Source organism: Lepidochelys kempii, chromosome 11 (assembly GCF_965140285.1).
Source record: "Lepidochelys kempii isolate rLepKem1 chromosome 11, rLepKem1.hap1, whole genome shotgun sequence".
Taxonomy (NCBI): Eukaryota; Metazoa; Chordata; order Testudines; family Cheloniidae; genus Lepidochelys; species Lepidochelys kempii.
This window is the reverse complement of record NC_136390.1, coordinates 13,871,226-13,887,117: the sequence shown is the minus strand read 5'-3', so window position 1 is coordinate 13,887,117 and position 15,892 is coordinate 13,871,226. Positions and strand designations below refer to the sequence as shown.

The window sequence follows — 15,892 nt, the reverse complement described above, 5'->3', positions numbered from 1 at the left end:
ATTTCTGCAAACCCATCCAGAATTTCATGCACATTGCCAAGAGTCATGGTCTTTCACAGTAGGATGTGACTAATGGCCTTGCACACTTGCGTTAACACAGCCCCAACAGTCAACTTCCGCACTCCAAAATGGTTCACGACCAACTGGTAGCAGGCTGGAGTCACCAGCTTCCACACTGCAATCGCCACGCACTTCTCCACTGAGAGGGCAGCTCTCATTCAGGAGTCCTTACGTCACAGTGCTGGGGAGAGCTCACCACACAGTTCCAGGAAGGTGACTTTCTGCATCTGAAAATTCTGAAGCCACTGGTCATGATCCCAGACCTGCATAACAATGCAATCCCACAACTCTGTGCTCGTTTCCAGAGCCCAAAAGCGACATTCCACTGTGATCAGCTGTTCCATGAATGCCAAAAGCAATCTAATGTTGCTGCTTTCCATGTCGGACACGTCAGGCAACTCTGACTACCATTGCCTTCGTAACTTCAAGAATAACTCCACTGCTATTCGTGATGTGCTAGTGAGAGCTAGCAGAGCAGTGGAGATCAGCGCAGGATCCATTCCTGCAGATAGATGTGGCAGGGCAAGGAGAAAACGAGACGTTGAAAAATTTTGCAAACTGAAGACGGGAGCACATGGAATGCTGGGACGGAAAGCAGTGCATCACGGGGCACTGAGCCTGGACCCATGATGCGCCATGATCCCCTGTGCCTTCCCACAAGACCTAGCAGCAGAAGAGGGAGAGCAGGACTGTGGGATAGCTACCCACAGTGCACTGCTCTCATTGCTGATGCAAGTGCCGCAAGTGTGAACACGCTATGCTGCCAGTGGAAGACAATGTGAACACACAACAGCAATGTTCTTTAAGCGCTTTATCATCAGCAACCTAACTCCCTGTGAAAAAACTCTGCCTGTTTTTTTCTGTCCCGTGTACACATAGCCTAAGTGTTTCCAGCGATCCTGCTGCCACTAACTTCAAAGAGAGCCCATTATTTTCTTACTGATGTGACCAAGCATGGACAAGTACAGCATGTCCTCTAATCACATTCCCACCCTGTTGGCTTCAAGGATCCCTCTTCCTCAAGGCCTGAAGTCAGTTTCTCTACTACTGGGCAAGGAGGACAGGAATCCACAGCTGTTCTAGACCAGTGACAGGTGCTACATGCTAAAGGTTACCTGCAAATATTTTTTCAAATGAACTAATTGGAAGGTAGTGTGCTGAATGCCCCCAAAACCAAAAGAGGAGCATTTGTCCTTCTCCATTCAATACTTGCAGATCTCTTCTAGAACAAAATAACTTTCAGAGGGTAAATCGGTTCCCCTAATTAACACTGACACTGTACAACATACCTCTTAGACTCCTCCTTGAAGATCTGGGAAGGTGTCTTAGCCAATGACAATTGGGAGCATTTAACATACCCATTATAAATATCCATGCCAGCAATTTTTTCTTAACAAATAGAAAAGCAGCATGAATGTCAGGAGGTAACAGAATTGTCTCTGGAAAATTCAGATGCCTGCACAATCAAGGTTTGCAAAAGGTATTTTAAGCGAACAAAGTGACAGTTTTAATGTGTAAAAATTAGGACAGTTGAAGACTGGTTTTGTATCCAGCTGACTAGATATAACTGAGAATTTATTCAGCCAGGCACCATTGCTCCTGCTGGCAATTCCTTCCCATTCAAACTTCCTCTTTGGTCCCACTGCAGACATCTTCCCACGTCAACATCTAACTAAGCCTCCACTCCCTGATGCCACTTTTCCCCAGCTCTGGCCTCTCCCATTGCAACTATCCCTTCCCAACTATTGTGATCCATACAAAGTCCTGGATCTGTTTCTTCTGCAGGAGGGTCAGTTTATTCCACCATCCATCAGACGGTAAACCTCAGGCTGATTTAAAATCAAAGCAACTCAAGATAAAGACTACAGTTCTGTTTGGTTTATAGTTTAATTTAGAACTGGTGAGAGATGACACGCTGATAGCCCTGGAAAGTAAAATCCTCATTATTCCCACAATGACTAAGAGCACAAGCAAAATCAGTATAAACTAGCCCACACTGCCATGGGGAAAATCACCTCTGATCAGATGTTAGTTCAATCTCCGTACCTATTTAGTCAGGGCCTCTGCTAAGACCACAAACCAGGGTACCAACTGTGGTGGTATTTTCTTGTGAAAATGAGCTGACCATTCCATAAGAAATTGGACAGAGACCTCTAACTCATTTCACACTGGCTACTGGAAGTAATGGATGTCAACAACTTTTGTTCACCACTCAACTGCTAATCACACTCAACTGCTCCAGAATCAAACCAGCTTCCAGCGATGAAAGGCCCCATATTCCATTACCAATCCTCTCTGTATTCTGTTCCAACATTCTCAGTTTGAATAATAAGTCCTGGTGATTTTCTATGCCTTTTTGGGAAGACTGAAATGCTTTAAAGAGCTGGTGAAAGTAACACAAGTAGAACAGTATTTCAGAAAGAGTCACAGTATACAAGCAGTGTTCGAGAGCATAACAAAAGGCTCTGTCATGCTATTGTACAGCACAGCCCATGAAGTGCCGCTGCCTTATCCCTGCAATTTCATGGAACAGCAGTATTAACTCTTCCTGGAGAGCAAGTCTGTCTAATCATTCTAGGATGACTATTCTACTTGTTCTTAATTTGGTGAATGTAGCAGAAGAGTATAGAAGTTCCAGGAACTAATAGATAGTGACACTATGGGAGTACTCATCTCCAAGAAAGTGGGAAAGAATTGCTCCCTGTCATGGAAACAGCTGCCCACAGACTGTGCCTCCCCTCACAAGAAACGCAATCATTCGGGTTTTATTTTAATACTGAACTGAACCGAGGAGTGTTCACTGGCTTTCACACCATTTGGAGAAATGCCTGATGTCTGCTTATGCATACTGATGTCACACAAGAAGTCAAGTTGCTACGCCTTACACCAAGGCATCTCTGTGAAATGATGCTAAAAACAATCAGGCTGGTCCTTGAACACAAAAGCTTCCAGACAGTCATTTGTCTGTTTCATCACACTAAAAGGGGCTGGAATATAGAGTATAAAGGAAAGCATTCACAACTGAAGAATATGAAACTGAATCAGCCTGCACCATTAAAATAAGACAGACTGAACATAAGATGAGTGAAATAAAGCTATTATTTGTAACCTAGGGATTCCATCACTAAGCTCTTGAAAATATCCAGTGAGTTGGTCATAAAAAGTTTCCTTTTTCCATAAAAAAAGGATACCATTATGACAGGATTTTACATACATAGCTAACGACTCTTATACTTAATCCACCACTGTAGAATCACACCACCAGAATGTGTGTTACAGGTCTGAGTTCATCTATACTGCTTACATTGTAAGATGTAAGGGGGGAGAGGGGAAATGTATGAAAGGAAAGCAAATTTGTGTCATTGATTTTTTTCCCCCTGGATCTCAGCATCCTGAGAGAAATGAGTTTATACAATAAAGAAATTGCTGCATTTGTGAGGCAATCCTCTAGGATTTATTGATTAAAAAAAAAATCTCATTAAACAGAAAAAAAAAAGAGTTTTAAACGGGTATGAGAAAACAAAAAAACCCAGCTCTCTTGGGATCGTCACCAGGCCGAAACAGGATTAGCTTTGTAGTTTCTGTAATCTTCTTCACAGAAGAACGCTAATTCAGTTTCATTTGCTGAAAGGGATAAAAAATAAATATTCAGCATGCCCAATAAAAGCATATGCTTATTGTATTAACCACATAGCAGCCTATTAACATTAATTAGAACCTCAGAATGCATTCGGTGCCTTTTTGGTTAAAGGCAATCACTAGTCACCACGTTGTTTATTTTTACGTTAGACCCAATTACCATGTGTTTTAGTCTGGTTAAAAAGAACTAGAACATTGGCATATAAATGTAAACAAACATCTGCAGAAACCTTCAAGTCTAATTTCACCAAAGGCTACAAAACAATTTGGACAACCTAGGAGATTGCACATTTATTCTTTCTCAGAATCCTAGAAAACAACAAAGCTTGGGTTTTTTTCAATCCATTATTCAGTTAAGGAGGGAGAAAAAACCTCTTTTTTCTGAAATAAGCCTGCAGGTATAATAATTTAATACTTAGAGGATTAGTAGAATATTTTACAGATCACTTTACATTCTCCCTCATGGCCCATCAAAATATGTGTCTGAAGAAGTTAATTTTTTGCCCTGCTAATGATTAATTCATAAGGCTTCAACAATATGCAAAGTGAACGACACAAATTGGCTTCCCCAGCAATACCTTCAAATACCTCTAATTATTCACAGGGGATATGGCACAGCTAAAGGACCCACAAAGGTTCAGAGCAGTCACAATTCTTTCAGCCCAGCAGGTCAAGGACTTCCTCTTCTAAAACAATAAGTCAGCAACATTACTAATTCAGAGTGGAGACAAATCTGATGGAAAACCTTCACAATTATTAAACATGGAATTCTTTAAGGTGCTGAGCCAATAAGTTCTGCCTTTGCTTTTTAAATTAAACCTGAATTTAATGAAGTCTGCCTGTCTTATACAAAAGGAGCAGGAGAGGTTTTAGAATCTTGACTTGGAAAAAGACAAGATTGTTTGCAATGAATGCTGAACACTTTATTAACATACATCCGTGCTCTAGAAATAGGCACACATTAACTTTGCTGACTAGATAATAGCTGTAATAATAATCACCACCACAGAGGATTTCCTAAAGATGCTCATCTAATAGCCTCATAATTTACATCTTTCCAGCCCAATCCTGCCGAATGCTAAAATCAATCCTTTGTAGTTGAGGAGGGTGCTCAGTACCTCACAGGATTGGGCTCCTGGCTTTTTGAAAAGGAAAATTCTAGTGTTTGCCTCTAGCAAATGTTGTGCAGCGAACATATTTAAAATCTAAACATATCAATGGGAGATTTGCAATTGATTTCAATGGAGGCAGGTGCAGGTTCAGGACCAGAACTACCGTCACATGATACTGTGCATCACTTATTTTGTTTATTCTTTATATTATCATAGTGCCTAGGAATCTTAGTCCTGGACCTCATTGTGCTAAACACTGTACAAACATAGAATGGAAACAGTCCCTACTCCGAAGAGCTTTTGCTATGTTTTTATTACTTACCAGAAATGCAAATCTACTCTAAACGGATAAAAATACAGAGTTGCCAAAGGTCTTACTACACTATTGCTTCTGTAAGTCAGTGGAAGAGAGCTTTTCACACTGAGGTAAACGTTAATATATCAGAACACAAAAACGGCTCTTCTAAAACCTCAAAACTTGGCAAGTCTAAGAGGATATTCCACATTACACAGCAAGAACTTCATTCTACCTCATACAGCAGTCGGGCATTGATGCAGTTAGCATTTGTTCTAAGTATATAGTTAACCTGAATAATTATGGAGGTATCGTTTTAATTACTTTTCTTCCATCCTTAAACCATTCCCTCCTCCCCTACATTCAGAGAAATAAAAGCAGTCTAGTTTATCGCAGTTTGTTTTCAGAACAAGATTACTCTGATGTGCTGATAATTTACTGAGATTGCATCAAGTTATACCACCACTAGGACTATGGTACCTGTTTCAAAGGTAGGAATGTACAATAATTCATCAATGGTGTCTTGGAGGAGGACAGCGCTAGAGGAGGGCAGCTCTAAGCAAATATCTGCCACTGTTTCCCAGCTCCTTGCTTAGACCTCTAAGCCAGGCTACCTCAAGTCTTAGGTAGGTAAGACTCATGCTGACAAGAGGCATATACTAACTAAATTACAAGACTTTGAAGTCTTCAGACTGCCAATAACCCTCCTTCCTGAAGAACTGCTTTTCATCTGGGTTAAAAGGATTGAGTTAGCAGGGAAGGCTAAAGATTGACTTTTATTATTAATATTCAACAATATTAACAGTTCAACAGTTAATATTCAATAATAATGCCCAGTCCTCTATAAGGCCTGATATCAGCAGCCCATTAAGCTAAGCACAGTACATAAGTATAGTATGAGAGTGTCCTCTCCTCAGAGAGATTACAGTATAGAATAAGGGGTAGCGGGCAAAGAGGAAAGGGGGAGAAACTAAAAGTATCAGGTATAAATGCCAAGGAGAAAGGGGAATTGATCAGTGTGGCCCAATGAGAATAACCAGGAGTAAAGAAATGAAATCAAGAGAGTATTTTCTGATGTTCCATTTTTTTCCCCCCAATGGTAAGATTTATAATAGTCTCCTAAGGGGGGGTGGAGGAAGCACCACTGAACTGAAGGATTTTAAACTAGATCAGAAAAAGTGCTAAATAGTACTCTGTAGGGGGAAATCCTGCATTGGCTGGAGAGAGGCTAGGTGGCCTAATGCTGAATGGGTTCTTCCATTTCTAACTTCCTCTGTGATCTTTCACCCAGAGCGTAAGATTGTTGTGCACCAGATTTAAATAAGCGACATTCTAAACTAACCAGTGCCGTCTCAAAGCCTGCGAATTGGGCCTCAAAGTCTCAGCTGCTCTGCTGCCACAAAATCATTTTTGCATGGAGCCAAAATGACATCCAGTGACTATCAAATTTGTCATATATAGTCATTTCTTTACACTATTAGCACAAGACATGCGCCATATGCATTCTTTTGTCAGAGAGCAAGGACTCAGGTTGATTTTAACCACATGCTATGTTCAGCTCACTTTCTAAATGATATTATTTGTGCTGCCCTGTGCAATTTGAATATTGTGTTGCACATTAAACAAATCTAATCTCATTTCATTATTCCACACTAGTTCCACTACTTAAACTTTGAACCAAAACATCAGTTTAAATGTTACAGGTAGGTTATTAGTACTATGTCTGCTTAATCTTATCTGTCAATCATTTAAAATTACCCTCAGCAGAATTCTAAGCGTACCTTCTAAAAATCACAATTTGCATTCTGAGCATTTGGAGTGCACATGCCTGCTGCCCTCTGCCCAATAGTGTGAATGTACATTATCCCCCCTTCTTCTCCCCCCTGGATAATTACCAGGTAGTGTAAAGAGCATCAGGAACAGCATTTACTTTTCAGCAGACTATCCAAACATAATCAGCCAGTTATCAGTATAATGACAAGCACAATGATCAGTACTGTCAGTCAATATAAAGGTACTCCTACCTACTCCAGCTGCTTTCAAAGTGCTGTCTTCTTTTAAAATGAGTTTGTCATCATCCTCCAAACTCACTACAAGTTCATTGGTCTAGAAATAAGTAAATAGGAATATAAAGATAAATGCAGATTTTATTAGCTCTGCCATTATGTTCTCTAGAAGTGCATAGATCTAGCTGTATACACACATAAAAGGGGGGGGGGGGGAAGGAACAGATAGCAAATGTACCTTAGATCCATGTGCTTGGTGAATAATCTTCATTGTATCTGGAAGAAAATACAAAACTTCCCTTAAGATGTGGTTCATTACACTGGACAATGGCACTGTGAGGGTTCCATGTTTGTCATCTCTTGAGGCTTTTCAAGTGTTCTCTGTTCAAAAAGGGAAAAACAAAACTCTCTCCACTAGCAGCTAGCCCTGCAATCCAAACCTGAAATCTGAGAATCAATCTAGGTTCTTTTCTTTGTGAGTATTACCACCTGTGTTAGAAGTTCTGTCAGGCAAATTAGGGTCTGAAGGACATTTACGCTATCCCATTGTCTTCATCCTATGCCCTCCATGATACCCATGCAATCTAGCTTCAGTGAGGAAGGTGACTGAAATTTAATAAACGAATCTGTTGATGCTGCACAAGAAGAAAGAGAACCCAACTTGCTCTCCCACGGTGTTGGCTCTGCTCTGCTAGCAGGAGAAAGAAGTAGTAACAACTTAATTTTGTCACTTTAAAATAAGCAGAGATGGCAGAACGCACAACAGGGAGCAGAATCAGTAAAAGGATGCTATTGTTACATACACAGGTATAAAAGCAGAATTCCAAGACATCTATGTTTGAACAAACTCAAAATAGGACGAGTGCTTTTTCAGCAAAGGAGCTAGAAACTTGATGCTATTTACCTACTTGTAAGTCTAGAGGGGGAAAAAATGTGGACTAGAGTAACTTTCAAATTGGTGTGACTGAGTATTCAGAGCTCTGGTACAATAAAGATCACATTCTCAATTAGAGGTTTGTTGACAAGGCTTTAATCCATGAAAATACACATCACTTCAGCCCATTTTGTACGTTGTATTCATCGCATTTAAGGAGAGTTGGATTGCCTTGCTCTCCCGCTGCAAAGGTCACTACAGAGGCAGATTTAGCATACAGTACCTGTTGCAGTACTACCCATATATCTTAGAAGCAAGACGTGCATTGAACATCACTTACTGGAATCTTACCGTTACACAGAGGTACTGCAAGAAGACCAAATAATCACACTGAAAACATACTAAGCTTTCATCTCTGGGAAGTGAACATGCGGACTATCAACGATCTTTACTAACCTCAGCCAGCTCTATACCCCAATGAATGGAGTCCAAAAGCAGCCTACTGGTTTTCAAATCCTAGTACAACTTCACACTTCCATTCTCTGACCTGACTTCTTACTTACCCATTCAGTCTCTGAGTCACTCTTGATTTTATCTGTTCACAGCTCCACCACTGACCACAGACATTTTTGCATTTAACCATTTGCCCTATTAAAGAGAGGCTGTTCCAGCTCCACCATGTAGATAAAATATCAGCATCTTCAAATCCAGGCTAAAGCCTCACCTCCTCCCATTTGCTTTTGCTAACCATTTTACCCCAAACTCACTTGAGCACATAAATAAATTTGACCTTGTGTTTATAGTAACAGGCCTTTTGTGACTGTTGATATAAAATACTGTCATGAGGTACTAAAGTGTAATGAATTCAGATGACAATTCTTTGTATTATTTGTATTGGGTAGGGCCTAGAGGACTGCACCAGTTTGGGTCTCCATTGTGCTAGGCACTGTACCGACATGTGGTAAATGGCAGTCCCTGCCTCCAAAGTGTTTACAATCTAACAGACAAAACGTGACATGTGTCAGACAAACAAAAGGCTGGAGGGAATGAAGTAAAAATAATGGGATGCTTTAGTAGCTGTCTGCACAATTTGTAGATGGAGTAAGCCAATCAGAAGCAGAAATCACAGCTTTCAACCTGCCCAGCCATTATCAGATGACAGTTCTCTGTGGGAAACATGGTAGAGGTGTGTTTTAAGGAGGGATTCAAAGGAGGATAACATGGTGGCTTTGCCTCATATTGCCTAATATGCACAGGAAAAGGTGCAAAAGGGAAAGAAGCAGACAAGTGGGCGACCAAGGCTGACATCGTAGGTGCCACACAGGCAGAGTCAACTTAACAGTAAGATGATAGTAGGATGGATAGACAGGAAGAAACTAAACAGTGAAGGGTTCTGACAGTGAGAACAAGAATTTTAGGTAAGATGCAGTGGAGAAGGTTGAGCCAATGAGAGACAAAGAGGAGGGGGCTTTAGTCCAAGTAAAGCGCCAAGAAGATGAGTTTGAAAGCAGCATTTTTAATGAATCTGAGGAAATGAGGCAGCAACAGTCAAACCAGACTGGAGAAGGTTGCACAACTTAGACTGGATGCTCTTTGGGGTAGGCACCACCTTTTCATTCTGTTTGTACAGCGTCTAGAAAAATGTGCTCCTGGTCCATGACTGGGGCTCCTAGGTGCTACCGTAATACAAAGAAACATATAAGTCAAGGTGAGAGGCAAGCAGGGTCTAGATGGGATGAGTCAGAGTGGGGGTAAGGCTGGCCCTTTATGATGCTGCCCAAGAAGAAGCAGCAAGATTTGTACAGTGATGGGCTGAGAGAACCAAAAGAAGGCAGAATTACAGGAGAAGCCCAGATGAAAGGCCCATGTGATGAGGAGGATGGTGGTGCTACCCACTACCACAGTAGAGAAGTCAAGGAGAGAGGGTAGGCCTCAGAGGAAAGATCAGCAGCTTGGTTTTGTTTCCTTACATGCAAACTCAGCATGACTGGCACCTAAAGCTGAGAGGCTAAGGCTGAGCTAGTGTAACAGGAATCAAACTGCTGCACTGGTGTAGTTCTGTTCCCTTGATTGTACAGTGTTTTGTTCAATCTTCTGAATAGCAATTAGCCAAATGTCCACAAGCACATGCGCACAGCAAATCTCCCCTGATACCATGTGTGGTGACTAGACCAAAAGTTGTGCATGGACCTGCAGGTATATCACAGCATAAAGAATAAAATGATAGCACAGGTCTCCTTCATTTGCCACCAAAGGGAAGAATAGCACTCCAAAGACAGATGTTTCAAATCTCTAGAATTGTAAGTCCTTAAACAATACAATATTCACATCTATCCTCTAAATTCAGAGAAACAAGTTGAAGATAGAGACATTAACAAATTAAACTCCAATCCCCGACACATTTCCCACTTGCTCCCATTTTTCACCTCCTGATTCCTTGATGGGAACACTGAGCCTTGGCGTGGCTCTGGGGGATCAGATTATTGCTTTGGTGGGTATGCATGAAAACTCTGTGGGTGTGGGTGGGAGGGGGTGGGGGAGATGGGAACAGGGAATGGGGGTGAGGAAATTGGAATCATGTTTTGCTAAGGGCAGGAATGGGAACAAGGACACAGGTGTAAGGCTCTGTGGTGTCAGAGCTGGGAAGGAGGACACTAAGGAAGGAAACTGGAATCATGCTTGCTGGAAGTTCACCCCAATAAACATCAAATTGTTTGCACCTTTGGACTTTGGGTATTGTTGCTCTCTGTTCATGCGAGAAGGACCAGGGAAGGAAGCGGGTGAAGGAATAAGCCCCCTAACATCTTGGTGCCATGACTCGGATGCATCGCATTGAATAGGTGAGTGGCAGCCTGTAAGTCCCCCTCCCCAACAGTCCGCGCAGCTGCTTGGAGGGGGTATCGCGAACTCTTGTGATGGTAGTTGCAGGTTCTGGCAAGCCAGAGTAAAGGATTTTTCGGATAAATGGATAAAGAAGAACCAGGGCCCATACCAGGTGCAGGGGTCAACCTGGGATGAGATTAAAAAGGAAATGGAGGAAGTGTTAGGGGACCCAGAGGGATGGGGGGTGGCTGAGGAGCCCACCCTCCTTGGTATATGGGTAGTAGAAGAAGGTCCCTGCCCATGGGGACTGGATGCCTTCCAGGGAAAGGAGGCACTTCAGTCCGCTTGTGAGTGGTTTGAAGTGAGGGCAGCATTATGGGAAGCTGCCAGGAATCTTTCAAGTTTGATGCTGCTTCAGCAAGGGCTGCTGAAGGGTTGTAAATTAGTTAGGGGTAGTGAAAGATGATTTGGCACAAAAGGGTTTATAATCAAAAGCAGAGTTAACAGACTACCTTTAGAGACTGGAGCTGGGACTTGATCCTGGGGGAGTGGAGAGAAAGAAAAAAAAAAGTTTCGAAGTGCAACCTGCCTTTCCATACTCTTTTGTTTTAATGAAGTTTTAATGGAGGGTAGTTTGGATACTTATGTGAGATGTCAAGAAGGAAGTTTTTGTTTAATGATAAAACCCAGTTATATCAATGTAACTGTATGTGCAACTCTGTGCAGTCACATTGGATGGAAGCTTGGTAATTAAATTATCCAAGGGGGTCAGGTCGAGTGGCTACTACCACCACTACGCTTCTGTCCCCAGAAGCCTTTACAGCTATTCTGAGGGAAAATGGGCCCTTTTCCCACAGAAATGGTCTATAAGGGACTGCTGCAGGCAGCAGGCAGAGAAAGAATCTGATCAAAATTATTTGACTTTTGGGTAATGTAATCAAAATCACTAAAGGATGGAAGGGGTTTCTATTGGAACTTAACTTGGCTGCCCCTGGTTGTGTCTAGTTGTACAAGATGGGAGTGTAATCGGGGTACAGTTGTGTAAAAAGAGTAATCACAGTGCAAGAAATGTTAGGCAAAAGAGAATTTTGTGTGGTAAAAGAAAAGGACAAGGGGAGGAATGATGGGAACACTGAGCCTTGGGGTAGCTCTGGGGGATCAGATTGTTGCTTTGGTGGGTGTGCATGAAAACTCTGTGGGTGTGGGTGGAAGGGGGTGGGTGTGGGTGGGGGAGATGGGAACAGGGAATGTGGGTAAGGAAATTGGAATCATGTTTTGTTAAGGGCAGGAATGGGAACAAGGACACAGGTGTAAGGCTCTGTGGTGTCAGAGCTGGGAAGGAGGACACTAAGGAAGGAAACTGGAATCATGCTTGCTGGAAGTTCACCCCAATAAACATCAAATTGTTTGCACCTTTGGACTTTGGGTATTGTTGCTCTCTGTTCATGCGAGAAGGACCAGGGAAGGAAGCGGGTGAAGGAATAAGCCTCCTAACATTCCCCAACAGAGTGAATGGAGAAATAGGCCCTATGCCAGTTTAGTCTCTTGATATAGGTGTGTAATTCCCAGCACCATTCACAGGAATTATATGTGCGCCCCACACAGGGAGATGCTTTATCAGTGTGGTAGATGTGGTTTGCTAACTCCACCTTGGACAGAGGGAGGTGGGAATGGCATTGGTGGCAGAGAGGTATCTGTAAGGAGACAGGTTTATGGAACAGGTCATCTTAGGAGAGGTTTATGTCTCAGGGAAAGTGTTTTATTGTCATTTGAGTTATTCTTTATGCTGTATACCTGCATGCCCTGCTGTCACCCATTGCACCACTTTTGCTCTAGTCACCAAACAGCATAATTAAAGCCAAATCCCAGAAAAGGCATAAATCTGGACTATATAGAGCGTGTTCTATTCAAAGTATGATGCTGTCTACCTGCTTACACCAAGGAAACTTGCATGTGAGCAGCATTACTTGCAAAAATTATTAGAGCACAGAATCAGATTTAAATTTTAGCCCAGGCTATTTCATTTCATCCGAAATTTACATTTAGGAGCTTTCCTATTTACCTGAGCCATGTTTTCCTCTTCCTCTTGTTTAATATTATGTAAATTCTTTAAGTACATGAATCTAAATATTTTCCACTCGGTGCCTTTAGCTCCTTCTTGGCCATCCCTTGTGACCTCACAATTAGTAGCTGGATATTGAAATGCATAAGCACGAAGAGGACTGTGATTTCAAAGTACTGTGGGTCACAAGCTGCTCTGCAGAAAGGCACTTACAAAAATGATAAAAAATTAATATCCCAAAATGCCTTTGCCAATTAGCAGCAAAATGTGTAATGTGCTGCCTAATTCTGAAATGAATACAGAAGTTCATAATAATTGTTGGGTTTTGTAGACACAAGATGTAAAGCTAATGGTGTGTGTGTGACATTCGCAGTAGGGCTGTGCCAAATTAACCATTAGCTTGACTAGTTGTTTCCTGAAAGCAGCTGCAAAACGTGTGGGTGTATGTGGGGGCATGTGTGTGTGTCACAGCTCTTTTCAGGAAACTAGTCCTGACTTACTATATTTAGATGGAAATAACTGTAATGCAGTTAAATAACATGAGAACTGGTACAACATACTGTACACACATCTCTTAAAAAATAAGAAAAATTACATACCATACTTGTATTTTTTAAAGGGAGGTGGAAGTCCTGTTCTTAAAGACACATCTATTAAAAATAAAGAGACTACATGAAAAGGATTGTAACAATTTTCTTTTTATATTTTTAAATGATTACTTCATGAAGCTTGCACTCTGAATTTGAACTTTGAAATAAATCTCAAATCAGGAAACTTGTCTTAGCATCAAAAGTAGAAGAGCCACCGGTACAACTCTGAGCCCAGATCCTGCAAATTCTATGGTACACTTTACTTGTGTGAGTTGCCCCATTGACTTCAGTGGGACTACCCACATGTATAATGTTAAGGAAAGGTGTGCAGGATCAGACCCTTGAAGTCTGATCCTCCAAAGCTCTACTGTCATGTGTATCCTATTAACATTTTCATAGGGGCAGAAGTCCTGCATCCCCATTTGCAAATTGCCCCCAAACAACTGACACACAAATGAATCGGATGTGGAAAAAGAGACTGCTAACCAGCTCCCAAAAGGAAACCGCACTGCTGAAAATTAGCTCCTTTATGGGCTCAATCTTGCTTGGTGCTGAGCAACTCCAGGAGATGCTGAGTGCCTGTGTGCATTTCTGGCTGACAGAACTCAGCCTGGAAGAAAAATTCCCAGAGCACACACTCATATAGTGGTGCCTTCCATCGTTGAAAATAACTACACAGAACACTTCCTCCCCATTCACATGAGACCCCCCTTTGCTTTCCCCCTCTGCCAAATACTGGCGTAGCCCCTAGTCACGTGGGAACAGTGACCAGAGATTCGCTAGATGGCATACGTCCCTAATGCTTTTTGAGTAGCTGCCCGACAATGCAGCCCATGCAGCCTGGGCCAGTGAGCCAACTGCAGCACAACCACCGGTCTTGCCATGACTGATCACTGGGATTTCTAGTGCAGTGCAGAGGGAGGTAATGCCTAAATGTAGTTGCGCATCCTCTGTGGATCAAGAGCCAAATCCCCCATGGATCCCTGGCTTCCCAGCCCCTGCACCGTTCATCCCTGGCAGCCCAAAGGGGAACATGTGGAGCTGGCAGCTTTAATGGAGCCACAAGAGTTTTCCCATTCATTTGCTCTTCTACACCTGCTTACGCACAGACAGCAAAGTATAGGGACAAAATGAGTGTGTAAGAATAACAGTGGCCTTACCATTCCTTACAAATGTAATGAACTGCTTTACAGTTTGGTCCAAGTTAACTCCATGATACACCACTGGTCTGAAATTACGGTGCTCAAAGGAGCGAACCAGGCGAACAGTAATGGCTGAGTTTTCCGATGACATGTGAATTAACTTCAAACACCCTAGAAGACATTAAAGAGAGTAATTACTGAGTTATCTCTTTGTACAAATATAACAGCTAAAATAACTAGATGCAGGTGCATTCATCTGACACTCCCAAAGAGCTAAAAATGTACAAGATTTTAAACATACTGTTCCCTCCCTTTAGGTCCAATTCTGTACCACTTTTGCCATGACTACAATGAGAGCAAGAGCAGAGCCATAGTCTCCTCACTGACACAGGATTGTCCAGAACGTTAAGGGTAGAATTTGACTCTATATGTCAGATGGCCCAGTCCTGCAGTTTTTCCATGTACCGAACTCCCACTGAGAACAGCGGCAGCTCCATGAACGAGCCACAGGGTCAGGCCCTATATTAAGAAGAAAAAAAGGATTGCAGAAAAATGGTTTAAAGCTGTGTGATACATGATTTGCTTTTAATTTATTTGTAAGTCCAAATCACTGAAAAGTCTGCCTGTCCTCTATGATCTAAAGGATAGAATTTGACACCATAAACAAAAATAAAAGCTTATTTATAATACATCAATATTGCACAGATACATCATATAGAAAAATGCCCGTGCTACTACCTAAGGCTCATCTTTACGTCATATAACAAATTAAATCCAACAAAACAATGGTGATGAAGATAACATATGTCATTTTTGTAGGGATTAGGGGGCAAAATTCTCCTCTCATTCACACTAGTATAAATCCAGAGTAACCCCCACTAGGTTTACACCGTTGTAACTGAAGGCAGAATATGGACTGGTAGGTGGTGGTTTTTTGGCTTGTCTGCTTTTCTCCCACTCTGTTCCGTTAAGCAAAGTCAGACAGAGATTTTAGTTCAGCACCTTCATAGTCAATTTCCTGTCTCTCTAGCCAGCAGAGCTGTTTCCTACCACTGATAACATCCCCAGTTTTCAGCAGTAAATGCTCTTCCACTTCCTCCATTTCTGTTAGTTCATTAGCTTTCTGCAACAATGACACTGGGCCACAGCTTCAGTGCCAGGAAGTTTGTCTTTAGCACAGAGCTACATTTCAGCTGCCTTTGCAGTTATCTCCAACTATCTGCACCAAATTTTTGCTCTCTCTTGCCATTCTATTTCTCTCTTATGTATTGATTTTTTATGTATTTGTT

The 15,892-nt window shown here is 41.9% G+C and overlaps 2 protein-coding genes across 10 annotated transcripts in view; one reads left to right on the top strand and one right to left on the bottom strand.

The window, feature by feature from the left end:
• The window catches only part of STEAP3 (STEAP3 metalloreductase), a 67,940-nt gene that overhangs the window by 44,818 nt on the left and 7,230 nt on the right, over nucleotides 1-15,892 (top strand). The window lies entirely within an intron of this gene.
• Nucleotides 1-15,892, bottom strand: part of C11H2orf76 (chromosome 11 C2orf76 homolog) — a 222,657-nt gene that overhangs the window by 199,543 nt on the left and 7,222 nt on the right. Inside the window, exons 2-7 of one of the 5 annotated variants that reach the window (XR_012154208.1) lie at nucleotides 14,622-14,774; nucleotides 13,471-13,521; nucleotides 7,351-7,388; nucleotides 7,131-7,212; nucleotides 4,288-4,385; nucleotides 3,598-3,684 (exon numbers count right to left, since the gene is read on the bottom strand). Coding sequence is in view for 3 of the 5 variants with exons in the window: in XM_073305230.2 (XP_073161331.1) it covers nucleotides 3,608-3,684; nucleotides 7,131-7,212; nucleotides 7,351-7,388; nucleotides 13,471-13,521; nucleotides 14,622-14,754 (381 nt within the window). In the remaining 2 variants the exon portion in view is untranslated. Of the gene's footprint in view, nucleotides 1-3,471; nucleotides 4,386-7,130; nucleotides 7,213-7,350; nucleotides 7,389-13,470; nucleotides 13,522-14,621; nucleotides 14,775-15,892 lie in introns of those variants that run through there. The other 4 variants (XM_073305231.2, XM_073305230.2, XR_012154207.2 and 1 more) reach the window with 4 other exon arrangements.